At 48.6% G+C, this 17417-nt stretch overlaps 6 protein-coding genes across 6 annotated transcripts; 4 read left to right on the forward strand and 2 right to left on the reverse strand.

Annotated features, from left to right (window-relative positions):
* Positions 1 to 68: 68 nt before the first annotated feature.
* On the reverse strand, positions 69 to 2588 carry F4812DRAFT_397659 (MFS general substrate transporter). The gene is made up of 9 exons (XM_047932178.1): positions 2453 to 2588; positions 2040 to 2385; positions 1902 to 1956; positions 1737 to 1833; positions 1595 to 1685; positions 1033 to 1532; positions 730 to 972; positions 478 to 621; positions 69 to 368 (listed from the first exon to the last, which is right to left on the reverse strand). The coding sequence occupies exons 2-9, from the start codon at positions 2132 to 2134 to the stop codon at positions 172 to 174; spliced, it is 1422 nt and encodes a 473-aa protein (XP_047789766.1). The 5' UTR covers positions 2135 to 2385; positions 2453 to 2588; the 3' UTR covers positions 69 to 171.
* Positions 2589 to 3680: 1092 nt separating this feature from the next.
* On the forward strand, positions 3681 to 7217 carry F4812DRAFT_429595 (uncharacterized protein). Its single transcript, XM_047934282.1, has 2 exons — positions 3681 to 4397; positions 4480 to 7217. Exons 1-2 carry the CDS (start codon positions 4313 to 4315, stop codon positions 6981 to 6983), a joined length of 2589 nt encoding a protein of 862 aa, XP_047789767.1. The 5' UTR covers positions 3681 to 4312; the 3' UTR covers positions 6984 to 7217.
* Positions 7218 to 8008: 791 nt separating this feature from the next.
* Positions 8009 to 9647, reverse strand: F4812DRAFT_429599 (ubiquitin-like protein). Its single transcript, XM_047934283.1, has 2 exons — positions 8912 to 9647; positions 8009 to 8750 (listed from the first exon to the last, which is right to left on the reverse strand). The coding sequence occupies exons 1-2, from the start codon at positions 9152 to 9154 to the stop codon at positions 8682 to 8684; spliced, it is 312 nt and encodes a 103-aa protein (XP_047789768.1). The 5' UTR covers positions 9155 to 9647; the 3' UTR covers positions 8009 to 8681.
* Positions 9648 to 9912: 265 nt separating this feature from the next.
* Positions 9913 to 11358, forward strand: F4812DRAFT_429600 (DUF1903-domain-containing protein). The gene is made up of 5 exons (XM_047934284.1): positions 9913 to 10235; positions 10320 to 10595; positions 10651 to 10698; positions 10781 to 10793; positions 10844 to 11358. The coding sequence occupies exons 2-5, from the start codon at positions 10593 to 10595 to the stop codon at positions 11020 to 11022; spliced, it is 243 nt and encodes an 80-aa protein (XP_047789769.1). The 5' UTR covers positions 9913 to 10235; positions 10320 to 10592; the 3' UTR covers positions 11023 to 11358.
* Positions 11359 to 11572: 214 nt separating this feature from the next.
* On the forward strand, positions 11573 to 15283 carry F4812DRAFT_429602 (nuclear pore protein 84/107). The gene is made up of 5 exons (XM_047934285.1): positions 11573 to 11968; positions 12038 to 14059; positions 14119 to 14386; positions 14449 to 14561; positions 14619 to 15283. The coding sequence occupies exons 1-5, from the start codon at positions 11893 to 11895 to the stop codon at positions 14942 to 14944; spliced, it is 2805 nt and encodes a 934-aa protein (XP_047789770.1). The 5' UTR covers positions 11573 to 11892; the 3' UTR covers positions 14945 to 15283.
* Positions 15284 to 15676: 393 nt separating this feature from the next.
* Positions 15677 to 16655, forward strand: F4812DRAFT_459562 (uncharacterized protein; the record flags this gene model as incomplete). The annotated part of the gene is made up of 2 exons (XM_047937570.1): positions 15677 to 15987; positions 16127 to 16655. 2 exons carry the CDS (start codon positions 15677 to 15679, stop codon positions 16653 to 16655), a joined length of 840 nt encoding a protein of 279 aa, XP_047789771.1.
* Positions 16656 to 17417: the final 762 nt, after the last annotated feature.

A 17417-nucleotide genomic window follows, 5' to 3' on the forward strand; every position in this document is an offset into this window, starting at 1 on the left:
TATAGACATTAACTACCTAGGTGCTTTATCAGTATATGGATTCTAACGCTGCTATATGAGTGCCTAAACCTGGTAAGTCTTTTTTGTTTATTTATCCTGTAATTCTTTAAAGGAACGTCCTGTAGTAGACATACGTTCCCTTCTAAGTGACTATAATTTTCAGTCACCACGTTATACCCGTTCTATAACCCAAAGCCCCTTAAGAATAGATAACCGCCGCCGAGGAGGGGCGGGCCAATCGGCATTTTGAGACTGACTTTCTATCACCGACGACAATAGGCCTTCGTCGCGAATGGCAAGTTCTCGCTGCTCCTTATCAAGCTGTACCTGTTCCAGCTCCCAGACCTTCCAAGCTCTAAGGGCCCAACCTGTATTGTTCAATGTTAGCGAATCAAATGCTGAACGAGGAAAACACGACACTTTTCTCGAGAGACTGAACTAGATTAAAGAGGGTCTAGCCTGGGCGGTGAGACTTGCCGAATATAAAGGCGCCAATGTAGCAAAACGCGGTGAAGAGCTGGACGTGGAGATAGCCCCCTGGGCCAGACCGTCTGAGGCTAACACCGATGACCTCGGCGAACGTCGCCGGTAGGACTAGCACGAGCCAAGTCAATGACAATGCTATATAGAAGTTAGCACACCGCAATCGAGGAGGTGCATGTCGTTGGGAGTTGAATGGCGGTAACAAGTTAGGTTAACGTAGGATATCGCCGGGGATCGTTGACTGACCTGAAGGTATGAGAGCAAGACCGACAACTTCGGCACAGATAGGGGCAACCGTGGCCCACATGACGCCGGCAACGCTGCCGGCGAGGAGAGCAAATACTATGCAACTAGCTAGGGTTTTAGCTCCAAATATCCAGAAGAACATGCAAAGGAGGCCACAGAATAAAGTAGATAGGTTGGCGATATTGAGACGCCCAACCGAGTCGCTTGATAGACCTATTGCAGGTCGTCCCAGCCCTTGAGCCACTATGTTGCGTATCCAGTCAGTACTACTATATTACTTGATAATGTCAACGAATAACTTACAATTAAATAACGCTCCTACTAGAGAAGCTTGGGAAGCCGTCAAGCCCACAGTCTGACAGTAGTCAACGATGCTGAAAACAAGGATGACGTATCCAAGAATAGAGAGAACCATCCAGGCTTGGAACAGGAGAAACTCCGGTCGCTTGAAAAGCTTCCAGTCGAAAGCGATATGGACTGAGCCGATAGCATGATTACGGTCGCGGATGAGATAGCTAGCAATAGTGTTGGCCACGAAACAGACGATAGCTATGACACGAAAAGCCCACGATAAGCCGATGTTGTCGATCATAGCATTGGTGGCCAGTGAGTAGCATAAACCGCCGAAGCCCGATCCCGAAGCGGCGATCGCATTAGCGAAGGATCGGCGTTTTACAAACCATTGAGGAGGGACGGCGGCAGAAGCGACGAAGCATAGACCCATTCCGAGTCCAAACGACACACCTTGGCTCAGAATCAGGTGCCATAGCTCTGAGGCAAATGATGAGCCGATGAAGCCAATCCTATAAGGGGTTTAGTATATAGGTAGGTTTTATATCTCCGTATAAAAATCGGACGAACTTACGTCTCAAAAATAGCACCGAGAAATATAGTTAGTCGCGTCCCGCATCGTTTCCAACCAACCAAAGTGGTGGCTAAAGGTGAAGCTAACAGAGCTATGCCTTGGTTAGTTAAAATACAGGTAACGAATATAAAAATTCACTTACCGATTGAGATAGATAGGCCGCCTACAAAAGCGTACCCAAGTTGGCTTGCTCCAAATGTACCAGACCTAAGGTAATAAGCGAGGAATACAGCAAAACTCTGACAGAAGCAAGATGTTGTTAGCAAGTTGGTGATATTTCATTTTGGGGGTTTTGGAATAGACTTACAGAGATGAAACCCCAAGTATGGGCGTTAAGTATGAATACGCCGAAAATGACCACCCTGAAGAAAAGACTGTAGTTAGTATCGGCAGTGTTACTACAGGATAGGATGTTGGAGACGATCGAAAAAAATAAAAAACTTACCAGCCATAACCACCCTCCTTGAATTCTGCTTCTTGCGGTTGAGGATCTTGCGCCTCGACGTTTGTATTGACTGGATCGTGATTGCGTATGGTCATGGTAAATAGCAATATCGAAGGTAATAAAATGTATTTTGTATAGCTATTGATGTTAGCATTAAGAAGCACCTAGTTATATATATCATTAAGCATATATATCTCAGCAGATATTGCCACAGCCGCGATGGGAGGTTCACACGTAGGCGTATTATATCTTTTCGAAAATTTTATCTTTTGATGCCCTTTATTATGTAAAAGGCGGCCGGGAATAATAGAAACTAGCGATAAGTAAATGCTTCCTAGGCATTACACTTTGATATAAGTAGTTAGTCAATTTTTGCTGAGCCGTACTGGATCTAACAGGATCTAACAACTAACCCAACTACCCAGACCGGTGGCCACCCCGGTCCCGACTCTCGAGTTAACCGCCCCACGGGGTCCACGGGGTCACGGCTAGCCAAGGCAGCTTGATATTGTACCAACGATTGGGCGTCAACGGACTTGTCAAACGTCTTCTGTGTAATTGCTATCTCCGTGTCCGGCAAGACTGTCTGACCTGAAGCGTCCGTGATGTAACATAAGATAAGAGGAAATAACGTGGTATTGGGCGTAAGAGTCAGTAATCATATACGTCACTAATCGGAGGGAAATATCTCACTGGAACTTTCATCTTGACTTACTATCACTTACTATATGGATGTCCGATATCGAACGAGAGCCCGTGTTCGGAAATACACACTTGTAAGTGATTTAAGTGATTTTTATTTATTCGAGAAATATTTGGCCTCTGTCTTGCATTCGATAACGTCGAATCATTAAAACCGAGTTATGAGCCGTAGAAGAGCGATTATTTGGTCATAGCCGGTTCGGATGGGTTATATGTCATAATAGACATATAACATCATCTTGCTCGAGGCTGGTGTTCTATCATCTCGATCCTATAATAACTTGTCTTGCGAAACATAAGGACGACGTTCGAGTATGGCGTTAAGACGTCCTGCGAGATCGACACCTGATAAGAGAGCCTCAATTGATAGCACGTGGTAAATGACATCTGCATGCAGCAAATACCAATAGAAGTCGTATCTTTATTAAATCCGGTGTTACATCCGGCGAGTGGATTTACGGATATATAATGGAGGCTGGATGCATTTGGTAGGCTGGGGTTTAACGGAAGAATCGAAGTGAACCAGCAAAACAACACGTGAGGTTAATCAGGGGTCAGGAGTCAAGGAGTCAGGGACTCAGGGCAGTCCGAACCAGAAGATATATTAAAATGGTGTTGAATGAAATAGGATTGGCTCTTTAAGAGTCATCCTCATATGCCCGGTATGCCTAATAGTATGTATGTGTATTAGATAGGAATAGTAAGAGTGACAAGGGTTGGAATGGCACAGTTGATTGAGAAGTGGTTATGGTGGATCCTGATCGAAGATTCCAGGTAAATTCCAGGCCTTCCCTGCAATTTTTAATACTGTAGTATCTAATCTGCAATTGCCTAGGTCTGCTAGTGTTATTAGCTGCATAGTAAGAGTAAAAGTTAAAGTTTATGTGAACTGCCTGAATTGACTTTTTTTTTTCTACTATCTACCTGTAGTACATAAGAGGTATGTAATCCTTGGCACTTTCCTACCTTTGGGCAGCACTCGCCAACTGTTGGAGTGGGGAACCTTGCAAGAACAACAGACTCCAACTGCCAGTTGTCCCACGCTGGGAAGCTGCGCAGCTGCCCCGTCCCCTCTAACGGTAGGTGCCGTAATAGGTGCCATAGGTCCTGGCGGTATCGGTATCGACCCTAAGCGGCTGCCCTGGCAACGCTCGGACGGTAGTACCAAGAAAACATTGGCCCAGCATGAACCGCCCAAATTCTCCCCATTCCAAGACTACCACCCAGCCAGCCCGACCGAATAAAGGAACCGGGGTGGGACACTTCATCATGCGTTATGATTTTCTGTGAAACATATTTTCCCAACTCATAAATAAATACTCTCTCTCTCTGCCCCTAGCAACATTCGGTAGTTAAGAAGAAGTTGTTCTAATAAACAGAATTACTCACTAATAAACCGCTATAGAAAAAAGCAGCTATTAGTTAACACTATATTTGATCTGCAGCCCCCCCGATTTTAACTACCAACCCCCCCCTTGTCAACAAACCATCGTCAACTTGCTCACCATAGGTACAAAAAAAAAAGAACAGCAGCATTATAGCAGCATACAAGATAGCTCACCTGCGCAGCCATGTTGCGAGGCAGGTCAAAAGAAAGGTCCTCTCACAGAAAAGTCACACCGCCTTCGCCAACTTATATGAACAATGAGCAATTCGGTTCGTAGACATCTAACCAAAAAAGAAGGAGGAAAACATGTGATTGCAGTACAACACTGACTAACCGGGATATTTTTTATAGCCGCATATTTAGCAAGTCTACGAGATAATCGCATAAGTCGTCCGGGAGGTGCACGGCCCCTTCCTCCTTCGTCAAAGCCACCGCACCGGGATTCCACAGAACGACTCGCCACCGGCCGCCCATCCCCCGCGGCCCCTTCTGTCTTGTCCGAAGCCCCTAGCAGTACTCCCCAGAGGCCGTTATCAGATCTGCCAAGGCCGCGCGGTAGCCGCCCTAGTGTCGCCCCGAGCATGGCCTCTCGCTATTCCACCGTATCTTCCATCGGGAGGGATTATTACCCGGACAACCCCACCGTTCCGCCTTTGAAACCCGGCGAGTTCGTTCCCAGCGCCACGTATATCGAGCGCGGGCAGAGATGGATGGAGAAGGAAGAGGCCGTCTCACTTCGCGAGGCAATGGATGCTATGGACGCCATGGCCGTGAAAGCCGAGGGCAAAGATAAGCAAAGGGATGGAGAGCAGCAGGACGACGATGAAACCCGGATTTATAATGCGGCTCTCGACGAGGCGGCAGAGTTAGTCTGGCAGCACGAACATGGGATAAAGCCACCTGAGCCTGGAGCTCCCTACCGATATAAATCCCACTTGCGAAAGGATAGTTACGCCCATGCTCGTGCCGCTAGTGCCGGGCGGTATGGTGGTGAGATTAGCCCTACTGGTCTCGCGAGGGACTCTATTCGATCACTCTCTGCTAGTTCCTCAGGTAGCGACAGAGCGCACTCGCCAGTGAGTGGACGGACAAGTATCGATCAGCAGCACACTCATTCCGTTGGATCGACTAAGTCAATATCGAAATCGTATGGCAACGTGGGTAGTACAACACGCTCGAACTCTGGTGGCCGACGTCTTAGCAGTTTAAAGCGCAACATCAGTGGGGAGGTTGAGAAACCCTTTTCAGGAGATCAAATATGGGAAGAACCAGAAACGATCACCCCTGAAAAGACCCCGAAACGGACTCCATCGCCAGAGAAACCGCCAAAGAAATCGGAACCCCTGGGGCTGAAGGCGAGAGGCATACCTAACAGGGTCCAATTCGCTCCAGCCTCGGTTGAAGACGATCCGGAAGATAATCTATCGTCGGTGCCCACCAAACCGGTGTCCAGAACCGAGATTCATAGGAATCCTCCGTCACAATCCCGCAACCCGGCCTACACCACGAACACTCCGGTAGACTTAGCCCGAAAGTCCCAGGAAACGCCGACGAAGAACGGCATGGAGATTCGCAGCGACGATATTAGATTGGCAACTAGCATGCGGCTCAAGGACCGCAGCGCGAAGCTCCCCACGCCCTCGGCCGTCAGCGACAGCCCGGGGCGTCCAATCGTAAGCTTTGATAGAAACTGGAAGCCCCCAGTGGAAGAGGCGACTGATTCAAAACTAGACGAGTCCAAGCCCAGCAGCCACCGATCTATCGGGGTCGTCGGTAAAGAGCGTCCGGGCCAGAATCCGCAGCCGCCTGTCCCTACTATCTCAGTTATGCCGGATACTGAAGGCCCGAAGCCGCCGTCTCCGTCGCGCCCGTCCCGCGCCACGCCGGCCATCCCGAGTATCCAAATAGATGGGATGGACAACAACGGTCCCAAGGTGCCGTCGATCTCGGTTTCAAATGACGGCCCGGCTGTCCCTACTATTATACTACCTGGAGACGATGATAATAATAACAAAAATAACAAAGCACCTAATGTACCCACTATAAATACCCCTGACGGTGGTAGCGGTAGAAAACTTCCCGCCAGACCCTTACCAGACCCCAAAGCACTCAATAATAACACACAAGATCGTCGTCGAAGCCATTGGTCTCCGGCACCCGGAGTGACCGGCCGTCGCGCGACCGCGGTCTGCCACGAGTGCGCAAACCCTATCGAAGGACGCTTCGTAGCCCTAGCCGGAGCCTCGGAGCGATTCCACCCGCAGTGCTTCCGATGCTACTGCTGCGGGACGGCGCTCGAAGCGCTCGAGATCAGCCCGGAGCCGGACAACTTCCGGAACGAGCGGCTGGAGCGGATCCGGCGGCGAGCGCGGGGCGAGATCCTGGACGAGGAGCCGGGGAAGACGATGGCGGAGGACGGGGACGAGCGGCTGCGGTTTTATTGTCATCTGGACTGGCACGAGCTGTTCGCGCCGCGCTGCAAGCACTGCAAGACGCCGATCCTCGGGGAGCACGTGGTGGCGCTGGGGGCGCACTGGCACTACGGGCACTTCTTCTGCGCCGAGTGCGGGGACCCGTTCGAGCGGGGGGCCACGCACATCGAGAAGGATGGGTACGCGTGGTGCGTGGGGTGCCAGACGAAGCGCACGGAGCGGCGGGCGCCCAAGTGCCGCGGGTGCCGGCGCGCCGTCATCGGCTCGTACGTGCGCGCGCTCGGGGGCGAGTGGCACGACGAGTGCTTCCGGTGCGCGTCGTGCGGGGGCGGGTTCGACGACGGGCAGATCTTCCCGATGCCCGAGAGGGGGGAGGGCGTCGTGCTGTGCACGAGGTGTCGGGCTGCGGAGCTTAAGATGTAAAAAAAATAAAGAAAAAAATAAATATAAAAAGAAAAGCTCAAGAAATAAGAAGGGAGAGTGGGAGGGGAAAGGGGAAGGGGGCGTGAGTGAATACAACACGACACGACATGGACACGATAAGCTGCAATATGACCTCCTCCTCCTCCTCCTCCTCCCGACTGAAATGAGATTACGTACGAAACGACGAAATGAAACGATAACCGGGATTGAGAGATTATAAGAGGTAATCGGATAGATAAGATATTTCAAGAAGAAGAAAAGGAAGAAGAAACCGATGAACGGTACGCCGAGTTTGCGAGGCGAGGCGAGCCAAGGCGGTTTGTGGTTTCTTCGACGGAGTATGTATTACTGCGGTAGTTCCTGGTTTTACCCTCTTCTCCTCCTCTCTTATTTATTCATTCCCTTTAGCATCCATCATCTACCGTGGTGTCTTGCAATAGGAATCAAGCAGCGAGCGACCGAGCGAGAGAGGGGGTTGGGGGTTGGGGGTTAGCAACCATGGCTGGTGGGTGTTCATTGTCATTGCTCCTTTTCTCTTTCCCCCGAAATCCGACAAGGCCTGCGCGTTATATTACTTACTTACTATACGGCTTTAACGCATTGTGTTTTCTTTGTTAAAACCTGCTTACCTTAGGTGCCTTCCAGTAATACTTCATTTCATCACCATCATCATCATTATCATCATCATCCCAAGGCGTATGCGAGATTGCGAGTTTAATACGGATGGATTTGATTTGGCCTGAGTCTGGCCTTGGGGGTTGCTTTGCTTTGCTGGTAGGCGGTAATAAGGGCGGCGTCTTATAATATTGGAGTTGAGTAATAAGTAGCAGCAATAGCAGTTCGGAAATACACGAAAAGGCTTGCTTGGTTCTTCTTCCTCATCGCATCCGCATTACAGTATTGTGCTAGGTTAGGAGGTACCTAATATAGTCTTGCGCCGTGATGGAGATATCAAATGCGATGATGATGATGACGTAGGCTAGGTTAGGTAGTTTAGTACTAATAGGTAATAAAACACTAAACTTCTATTATTTTCATCCTCGTCTTCTTGATATCGTTTTTGTAACTGTTTTATATTGAAGACCTTGGGCGTCTTATTGGCTCTTCTTAACACAGCCTTTAATATGATGTCGGCATGATCAGTGATATAGTAATGTTTGTTTATTCTTGCTCTTGCGAACAGCATTGGGTCTTGTTCAATTACAAACTCAAAAGGGACAGGGTTGGAAATAAGAGAACCAGTTTTACTCCAATAATTAGTAGGACTGCTTGGAGTCCGGACACGTATGGGACAGTGAAAGATAGGTACCTAGGCGGAAACAGAGAACAAGTCCGCAGATAGCAAGAGATGTAGAGAGACGAAAGTAGGAAGAACAATCGCAGCTCTAATCCGAGATCAGCTGCCACCTCAATTAATGGAAGAAATACCTCTGAAAGGCTCATAAAGCAAGAATCTACATGATAGATGCTCTCCGACTCAGGGCATTAGGAGAAGGGGGCCACCGAGGACACGTAAAGAGGCCCTGGGGGGACGAGAGATCTCGTTCATAATCGACCCTGTTGTTTCCAGCGTCACCTGACATTAGATCGGGAGATGCGGTGAACCTTTCGAATCCTCCCCGTTCCGAATCCATGATTCAACCATATATCATGCCAATGACGGGATCAATCTGCTAGTCAAAGGGAGGTTTTTTGGTATCAGCAGTGGCACGAGCCTCCCACCTGTTCCTGGTGAACTTCTAAGGTATCGCCGTCCGCCATCTCCAGCTACGAGGAAGAAATACGATGATTAGCTTTCGTTAGAACACAAAGATAGATGAAGAATAAATTATCCTGAAGATGGCGATAGAGTGCTGAAGCCAATAAAGGCACTGTCTATGGTAATACTCGGGAAGCTAAGGGGGTGGGTGGTAAGTAGGCAAACTCACCGAGTCAGGAGTATCACTCTTTTGGACTCGCTGTCCTTCGAAGAGGAAGCGCACGGAATCAACATTCTTGCCTTGACGCTCGCAGAAGGCCGTCATCAACTTCTCCAGCTTCGTAGACCGCTTAATCTTGAAGAAGACTTCGTTATTGTTATCCGTAACCTTGATGTTGAGATGCTCGCTGCTGCCGGCGGGTGCATCCTGTCGCTCCGCAGCAGGGCTTCCGCTGTCGTTCTCTCCGGACATCGTGAATGGTGCTAGGTTTTACGTGTGAAGGAATTTACCAGACGATCTAAGTCTAAGAAGCTGTAATTTTGGACAATTTTGGGTTCCCTAGCCTCTCTTTTATAGTTAGCATATAAGAAAGTATAAATGATTGCGTGGTAACTCCTAACTCCTGGCTCCTGGGGCTGTGGTTGGGGGAATTGGTTGGAGAAATCTGTGGTTTTCACGCACACCGGAAAGACGTGTGAGAACTTACGGCAAGCGTAGAGAAGGTACTAATAGCTCGAAAATGAAATATGGTAGTAAGTAACTCGAGTGTAGAGGCTTATTGCGCTCGAGGCGATTAGTATGGAGGTATTTAAGAGGGTTGGTTGTGAAAAGGATTGGGAATAAAGGCAAGTGGGCAAAAGAAGAGAAGTGAAGTTTAAGAAGTTTGAGAAGTTATGCGATTGCGGATTGCGGATGGTGAAGTTTGGAATCAACGCGAAGGCTACCTAACGTGAGGCGCCTTCTAGGTGGAAACAAGGACCGTAAACCACGCTAGATGCGGGGCACTTGCTTCAAGTGTAAGGGAAGTGCACTTAGCAAGGTGTGCCTTCTACAGCCTACAGTTCCTACCTACCTAGGTACTTATTCTCCTTAAAGGTACTGTACACCTTTAGGTAGCTTAGGCCTTAGGTAGCACCCAGCCTACCTCTACCTACCTACCTGAGGCTGGAAGGGTCTTTAGACTTTTCTTTTCTTTCTTTCTTTTTTTCTTACATCAGCCAAAACTTTACGTATGATATATGCCTTAGAAGTGTGTATTATTCGCTACCTGCAATGTGGTTTTTCTGTGAAAAACATATTATTCTCAAGCAGTATTCTCTTTTCGATTCCGAAGTTGAAATCAGTATCAGTACCCTTTTTTCCTTCTTCTTAAAAAAGTCCTGGTTAATCGGATGTATGATGTTTATCTCCGATTCGTTGAATCCGATCCCGTCGCTTCGCGAGCGTAAGACGTGCAGGTAGATTTGATAAGTCGACATCATGTAGGATTTTAGCCTACACGTTCTGATGTATCTTCCATGCCCATGTAAGAAGGAATCATATAATTACCTAGGTATACTCGATTTATATTAACTTGTTGAGATTCCAACCATGTAAGAGGTATTCGCTTTTCAAAGCTCACTTCTGATATAACTAGGTATTAGGTATGCCCTATAATAAACCCGATGAGGTTAGCTTTGGCCGTCTACGTCATAATTGATTAATCGGTGGCATAAATAATCTTCAATGCTGAAAACCAACTCCAAGTTAAAAATGACAACTAAGTACCGAGCGATCTGAGCCTCATTCCTGAGTCCTTTTTAGATAATAATATTATGTTACCGGCTATTCGATATCCATTCTGATAGCATTAGTATCATTCGTTTATCGTGCAGAACTAGACCAGCAACCCGGCGTATAGCACTAGAATATGGTCTGTCTTATTCGATAGGTACAATATGTGCTTCACTAATTAACTGTGGCCATAGGGATTGAAAGAAGATCTAGAGTCGAACCCTCCCTGCCATCCTCGCGCTGTAAGTACCTAACCTTACATATAGAATTCAGTCGGTTCATGTTTAACACGCACACACGTAACTAACATTTATCTACATTCAGTGTGCTATTCAAGGTATAGTATCTGAACACCCGGACTGCCCCTCAGTTCTAATACAAGTATAGATTGCCTGGCGAAGAATGGCTATGATGAAGCAAAATGCTCTCGCTATATCGATGCCCTATACGAATGTTGCGATGCTTTCTATCGACAACATGGCGACGAGGCAACAAGTGCTTGCTGCCCAAAAGCAAGCCTTCTACGATTGAAGATGAAGCAGCGTCGAGATGAACAGAGCAAGTGAAAGAAAGCTACGGTTTAAACAGACACGTGTATCAAACATGATAATCTATCTAGAATAATCTCCTTTCTGATAATTGCACTCATTATTGCTGCGAGAAATAGATACCTGGCATTCATTACATACCGGTACGGAGACGAGGGTAGTATGTTCTACATCTCCTTCTTTTGCGTCAACCCGAATAAAGAGGTCAGGCGACATTTACGAAGAGTAGAAATCGTTCTAGGCGATCATTGAGCGCGCGAGAGATCCGCATGGGACCTGGACAAGCATTGAAGGAAATAATGGCTTATCCCGAGACTCTAATATGAATGCCGATGACATTGATGAAGAAAAAAGGAAAAAAAGAGAGAAGAAAATTTTGGCAGAGAAATTCTTTTGTAGTCCCGCCTTGCAGCCACTTTCGGGCTAATCGAATGAGGCTAGTATGTGTTTGCTGCTATCGGATCGCTATTGGATAACGGCTTCTATCTAATCTGCTAAACCGTGCAATGTAGTACAGTAACCTAGGTACCAAACCTTATCAATGCTCTCTACTACTTCTGACTGGTAGCTGCTGCCGACACGCATGGGAACCTTTGAGTCGCGTTTATTCTTTTTTAGTGTGTGAGCTTGACAAGCTCCATTCCTGACGACACCCAAGTAAATCGCATTTCTCCCATTCTTCTCACCAGTCTAAGAAAGATAACAGGTACCATACCAAAAGAGACCAAATTATCATTTTACCCCCTCTCTATAGTCGATAATACTGCGACCGCCCTTTTTTTGTTTGCAAACAACAGATAATTCGGAGGATGCTGGCTTGCAACCAGCTCCTCGCCCAAACATATTAACCATCTGCAAATACTTATCGCTTCTCATCACATCTCCAAGATGCTCGCCCGAAGATCCCAGAATACGGTTGGCCTCCAGTTTGGGCCTTCGCCCTCTCCTGATCTAGATGAACAAAGTACACCACCACTACTACAATCAATAGAATCTAACAACTGGTTAGAGGCTGACAGTGACATAACAATAGCGTCGCCCATGTTCGATGATGCCGAAAACGAATTCGCACAAGATGCCGAAGAATTTGCTAAGGGTCTTGATTCTCTTTCGATAGTACCGAAGCCCAACGCAGAGAAACGAGCCGACGTATTCAGGCTTGTCGATACTTACTACCAGTATGCGGCTAATAAGGTTCGCGCTTTGCGCAAATCGTTAGGACAACTATCCGGGACCGACGCCCGCCATTCATACGATATTTCTAGCCAGGACTCCATGGACCTTGACGAAGGAGATGATTTGGCAAAATCGCCAGCCTCGGCCGAGATGCTCAAGAACTGGGAACTGGAAGCACAAACATGGGATATGTTGCGTCGCCTCTTACCACTTCGATACCCGAACAAGACCTCTCTCAAACCCGCGCGTCACGATACGTCAAGATTCCAATCATCTGCGCAACTCTGGGACGAGTTCCTCCAGACGGATTCTACCGCTCAGGAACGCAAGGCGATCCTCGAATGTTTACAGACTAGCGCAGACGAATCGCGGGTAGATATAGATGAATTAGTCCGTGACTATCAGAAACGAGCGGAAAGAGGTGACATCGTCGCCTATGGATGGCTGCATACGCGATCCGCGCTCAAGATGCAGAAGAATCTGAACGGTTGGTCTGGGGCGCTAGATCCTAACGCGAGCGATGTTGTGCAAAAACTCCGGAACGGATCAAATCCTATGGTAACCCAACTTGACCCTGATGTAGCAACAAGGCAGAACCGGAAGCTTCAACCGCAGGATGAGTATTTCGAGAGGGCTATATGGCTTGGGTGTTATGAATTACTGCGAAGAGGACGAAATATTGCCGAGATTCGAGATTGGTGCGTCGAAAGGACCGAAGTCTGGCGAGCCGTAAGCATGTCGGCTATGCCCCTGTCAAAGGACGAAGATGAGAGCCGGTTTAGTTGTGACCCTCTCTCAATGCTCCTGTGGCGGCGTACCTGTTTCGCCTTAGCCAGACAGGGAGGTACTGATGACTTTGAGCGTGCCGTTTACGGTATACTTTCTGGCGATATCCCAAGCGTCGAGAAGGTTTGTGAAAATTGGGACGATTTTGTCTACGCGCATTACAACGCTTTGCTTCGAACGCAATTCGATACCTACTTGATGAAGCGATCTCCACCAGACGCAACCGCTACTATTACCCAAACATTTCCCGCGTTCAACGCTGTTCAGTTTCATGGCGATGCTGCTTCAGTCGGAGAGCGCCTCGTTAAGTCATTGGAGACCAACGCCAAAACTTCCGCCGAGGCAAAAACCCCCATGAAGACCTTACAAGCAGCTATCATTTCGAACAATGTGGAACAATACACTTACGAGCTCGGTCTCGCCCTTGGGAAATCAGCAAATTCAGGCGATACGTCGGCTTTGATACCGAGCTTCAGTGCCTCGGAAGATATTGACGATGCCAAATTTGTCCAACTGAGGGATCATAACGGCCTACGACTCTTAGTCCACGTGTATCTCATCATATCACGTCTTGAGGAGTTACAGGGTGGTTTACATATGGAGCTCTCCGAGCGCCACAGGGTGCAAGAGAACATAGTCTCGGCCTATGTCAGCACTTTACGGTTAACGGGCTTAACAGATATGATGCCGCTATACTGCAGCCAGATGCAAGGGGATAGAGCCTTTTTCACCCTGAGCAAGAACGTTACTGGCGTGACTGATCAGCATGAACGAGACATAATACTAAGACTTATGGAGAAGCTCGAGATGGACATCGCCGAATTTGTTCAATTCCAGCCTCGTTCCCTACTCCAGGAGCACCCCGAACCGGAGGATCACCCCCCACCGTTTGGCAGATTTACCGTGTTTTCCAACGACCCCCCTACGCTTAAATACGGACGCCCACTGAAACCTGATTTCCTTGGGGAACCCCCAGAGAGTCTAGATCTTGTTGATGAACATCTTATCCAATCGTTGGAATGGTTCCTCCTTGTCGATGGCCTTTGGAACGAGTTTTTCCACTATGGCACCGCTATCTACAAACGCTTTCTTAGTAAGTAACCCCTCGAACCGCACTCCAAAGATGAGATTGCAATGCTAATTTTACATTAGAGCAATTCAACTTCCATGCGGCTCGCGCGTTATCTGAGCGAGTTCGCTGCGGCGAAGTTTTCAAGCGGAAGGCAGGTATTGTCTTAGACGATTCGGACGTATCGTGGTTTGATGAGGTTCGAGCAAACGCTGCTGCTGGGTCACTAGATGAGAATAGCGTTACTCCCGACGAAATCGCGGTAGCGCAAAACTATTTCGAAATGGAATGCTTAACTAGAGCTCTGGATTCCATGGAGACTATTGCTTCTAGTGAACTATTAGCCCAAGAGTGAGTACTGGTTATGACAACTACCTTATCGCGAAGCAATATGAGGCTAACTTCCGATATAGTCCTGCGGAGAAGGTAGGCAGAGACTTCTGGTCTAACGTTGGACATGAAGTGAAGAGCATCAAGAGTTTTATGCGCCCTATACTGAATAATTGGCTCATGGAAACTGTTGAAGGTGAGTTATAAAATCAGTATGACGAGGGACGTATCTCTCTCTAACTAGAGTAAGCAGAAGATGAAGATTTTGCGTATCTTCGAGACGCATATCTACCCGAGATGATTATAGGATACGTCAGCGTTTTGCATTTCGCAGGCACAACCCTGACCCGTGACAACCTGCTAGAATGCATGGAGTTGGCGTCAGTCATCGCCAAGAAGGACGCTGATGTTGCAGCGGTGATCATGAAAGCAGGACGAATGAAGGAGCTAGTAGAGGGCTTCGCGAACTGCAGCAAAGCACTGGCTATAAGTAGCAGCGATAAGAAGGGAGCCGGCGGTATTAATAGCAAGAGGATGATGCGAGAACGCGGATGGACGAAGGAATTATGGTCGGTCTAAAAGGGGAAAAAAGAAAACATGAAGAAGGGCCGTTACAGGTCTACGCCGGGTATACAAGTACTAATGTTTGCAATACTTCTTCTATACTCGCATTTCGGAATGGCTATGGCTTGCTGGCGTTGGTGATTCTTAAGGATAAGAGGATGACTATTAAAAAGTGAAGGCGTTCGTTCTTTTGGGACATATGAGAATGTCCGTAGTCAATGTACAGCACGATCAACCCAAGATTATCGGAATGCCATACACAATACTCATAAAAAGCCAGAGAGTGATCACATAACTAGCTTCTTAATTAGTTTATCTTTTCGGCGTACGTCAAGGCAGTTGATATTTATAATATTTGTTATTTGTGTAGGTACTTCGTAGGTAGTGAATGAAAAGGGGATCCTTTTAGGTACCAGGTACTTGATGTAAATGTTACCCTGTAAATGTTATAGGTAACAGACCTGCAGACTTTCAGGCTCGATCTAAGTGATAAGATAAGCGGCGTAACGTAATGTACAATGTACTCGTAACTCAACTAGGTAACCCACTTCTTCCAACAGCTTGAAAGTTGAACCTTGATAGCTTCACCTCTCTCTCCATCACAACTACCATCTCATCAATTTATAGTTCTGCCTACGATACTCAAGCCTCAAATCCTACGACGAATATCCATAACTCTCGATAGGGCATAAATTAAATAAAGCAAACAAAAAGGAAAAGAAGAGAAGAGAAAAAAAATCACAAACAATGTACAGCCCGACTCCCCCACCCCCCGTTCCGCCCCCGAAGCCCAGCAGCCACGACGCCAGCCGCCTCGGCACACCCGCCGCCTCCAACTCGCCTCGGCCACCACCACCAGTCCCAGACGACGCGTTTTCGAAAGCGATGGAGGGGAAGGGGAAGTTCGTTTCCAGCACTACGACGACGATGATGGATGCCTCGTCGGGCTTAATACCGGCTTCGACGACGTCTACAAACGGAGGAGGAGGAGGCGCGGAGAAAGAGGTTGTACCGGATCCGGGAGACCAGTGGCTACCGAAGATATTAGAGGATAAATCGTGAGTATTTCCTGGCTGTCTGGTTGTTATGTCGATTTAAATACCTGGTATATACCTATATATATATATATAATGTACTTTTCTTTTTTCTTTTTTTTTCTTCTTCTAATATATAGGACTATCTAACAACCACATGCAGGAAACAAGACCTCGCCGACATCCTGTCCAACCCCTCCCTCCTCTCGGCCCTGACGCACGCGCCCGCAACGGCCCACCCGTCCCTGACGTGCACGCGGGACGCGCTCCTGTCCGCGCTGGACGACAACGTGGCGCTGGCGACGCACCTCGCGGAGCTCGAGGCGCGGCTCGCGCAGCAGCGCGGCGCGGCCCAGGCGCAGCTGCTCTCGACGCACGCGCTCGAGCGCCAGTGGCGCCAGAAGCAGGCCGAGATGGACGCCGCGCTCGCGCCCTTCTCGCCCGCCGCCCTGTACGCGCGGCTCGGCCAGAGCCTGGCGGAGCAGGAGGCCGTGTGCCGTGCCCTGGAGGAGAGCTTTCTGGACGGGGACGCCAGGGGGAGCAGCGGCGGCGAGGAGGAGGGCGCGGGGCTGGCGTCGGAGAGGGAGACGCTCGATTGGGTGAGGCGGTATCGCGACGCGAAGAAGTTGTTGTATTTGCGGCACGAGAGGCGCGAGAGGTGGAATGAGCACCGCGTTGGGGGGTGGCGGTGAGGAATGGCGAGAAGAGAACGGATATCCAACTTACCTGCCTTTTGGAACGAGCGTGTCTCTAGTTCTACGAACAAGTACTGGAAGAAAGAGGAGAAGCGTTGAGGTGCACTCGATCGCTTTGTGCAAGCTATGCGATGCAACACGATACGATACGGCTGGCATGATTCTGGGTTCATGGACGCTCGAACGATATGCAGGGCCACGACTACGCCGACTACCACGACTACAATACAATACGGCTAAATATTGGCCTACGTATTTTCCTACGTATTTACTTCCGCGCTTGGGATTATCTACTCTTAGCCGTCACAGATGCGCTGCGGGGAGAAAGCCATCGGTTTTTTTTTTTTTTTCTCTTTTTCCTGCACTGATACCCCATCCCACCGCTGTTTAATATATCAACTCTGCTTTCCCGCTCGGGGGGGAGTGTACGTATGGATGGTATGAGCGCACGTGCTACGGGGGAGGGAGAGGCTAAGGCTGGCTGCTATCCGCGTTCTGGAGCCGATCTGCGTATGAGGGGGTTCGTTTCCCTTAAGCGCGAGGTAGTGGACGAACCGCTTGTTTGGGCTTTTGAGGGGAACGGTCCGACTGGCAGTTTACGGGGAACTCCTGTAAGTGCGGGCAGGGTGAAGCGTAGCAGTTGGGTTAGTGGGAAGAGATATGTGGAGGTGTGGGTATTCCCCGTACGTTTGGTTCCCTACTGGAGCGGCCTAGTTCGAGTTACATCCAAGGGTGTTGGTTAAGAGATTCGCGGGTCTC

Source organism: Daldinia caldariorum (assembly GCF_022478825.1).
Source record: "Daldinia caldariorum strain CBS 122874 unplaced genomic scaffold F4812scaffold_9, whole genome shotgun sequence".
NCBI classification, from domain to species: Eukaryota; Fungi; Ascomycota; class Sordariomycetes; order Xylariales; family Hypoxylaceae; genus Daldinia; species Daldinia caldariorum.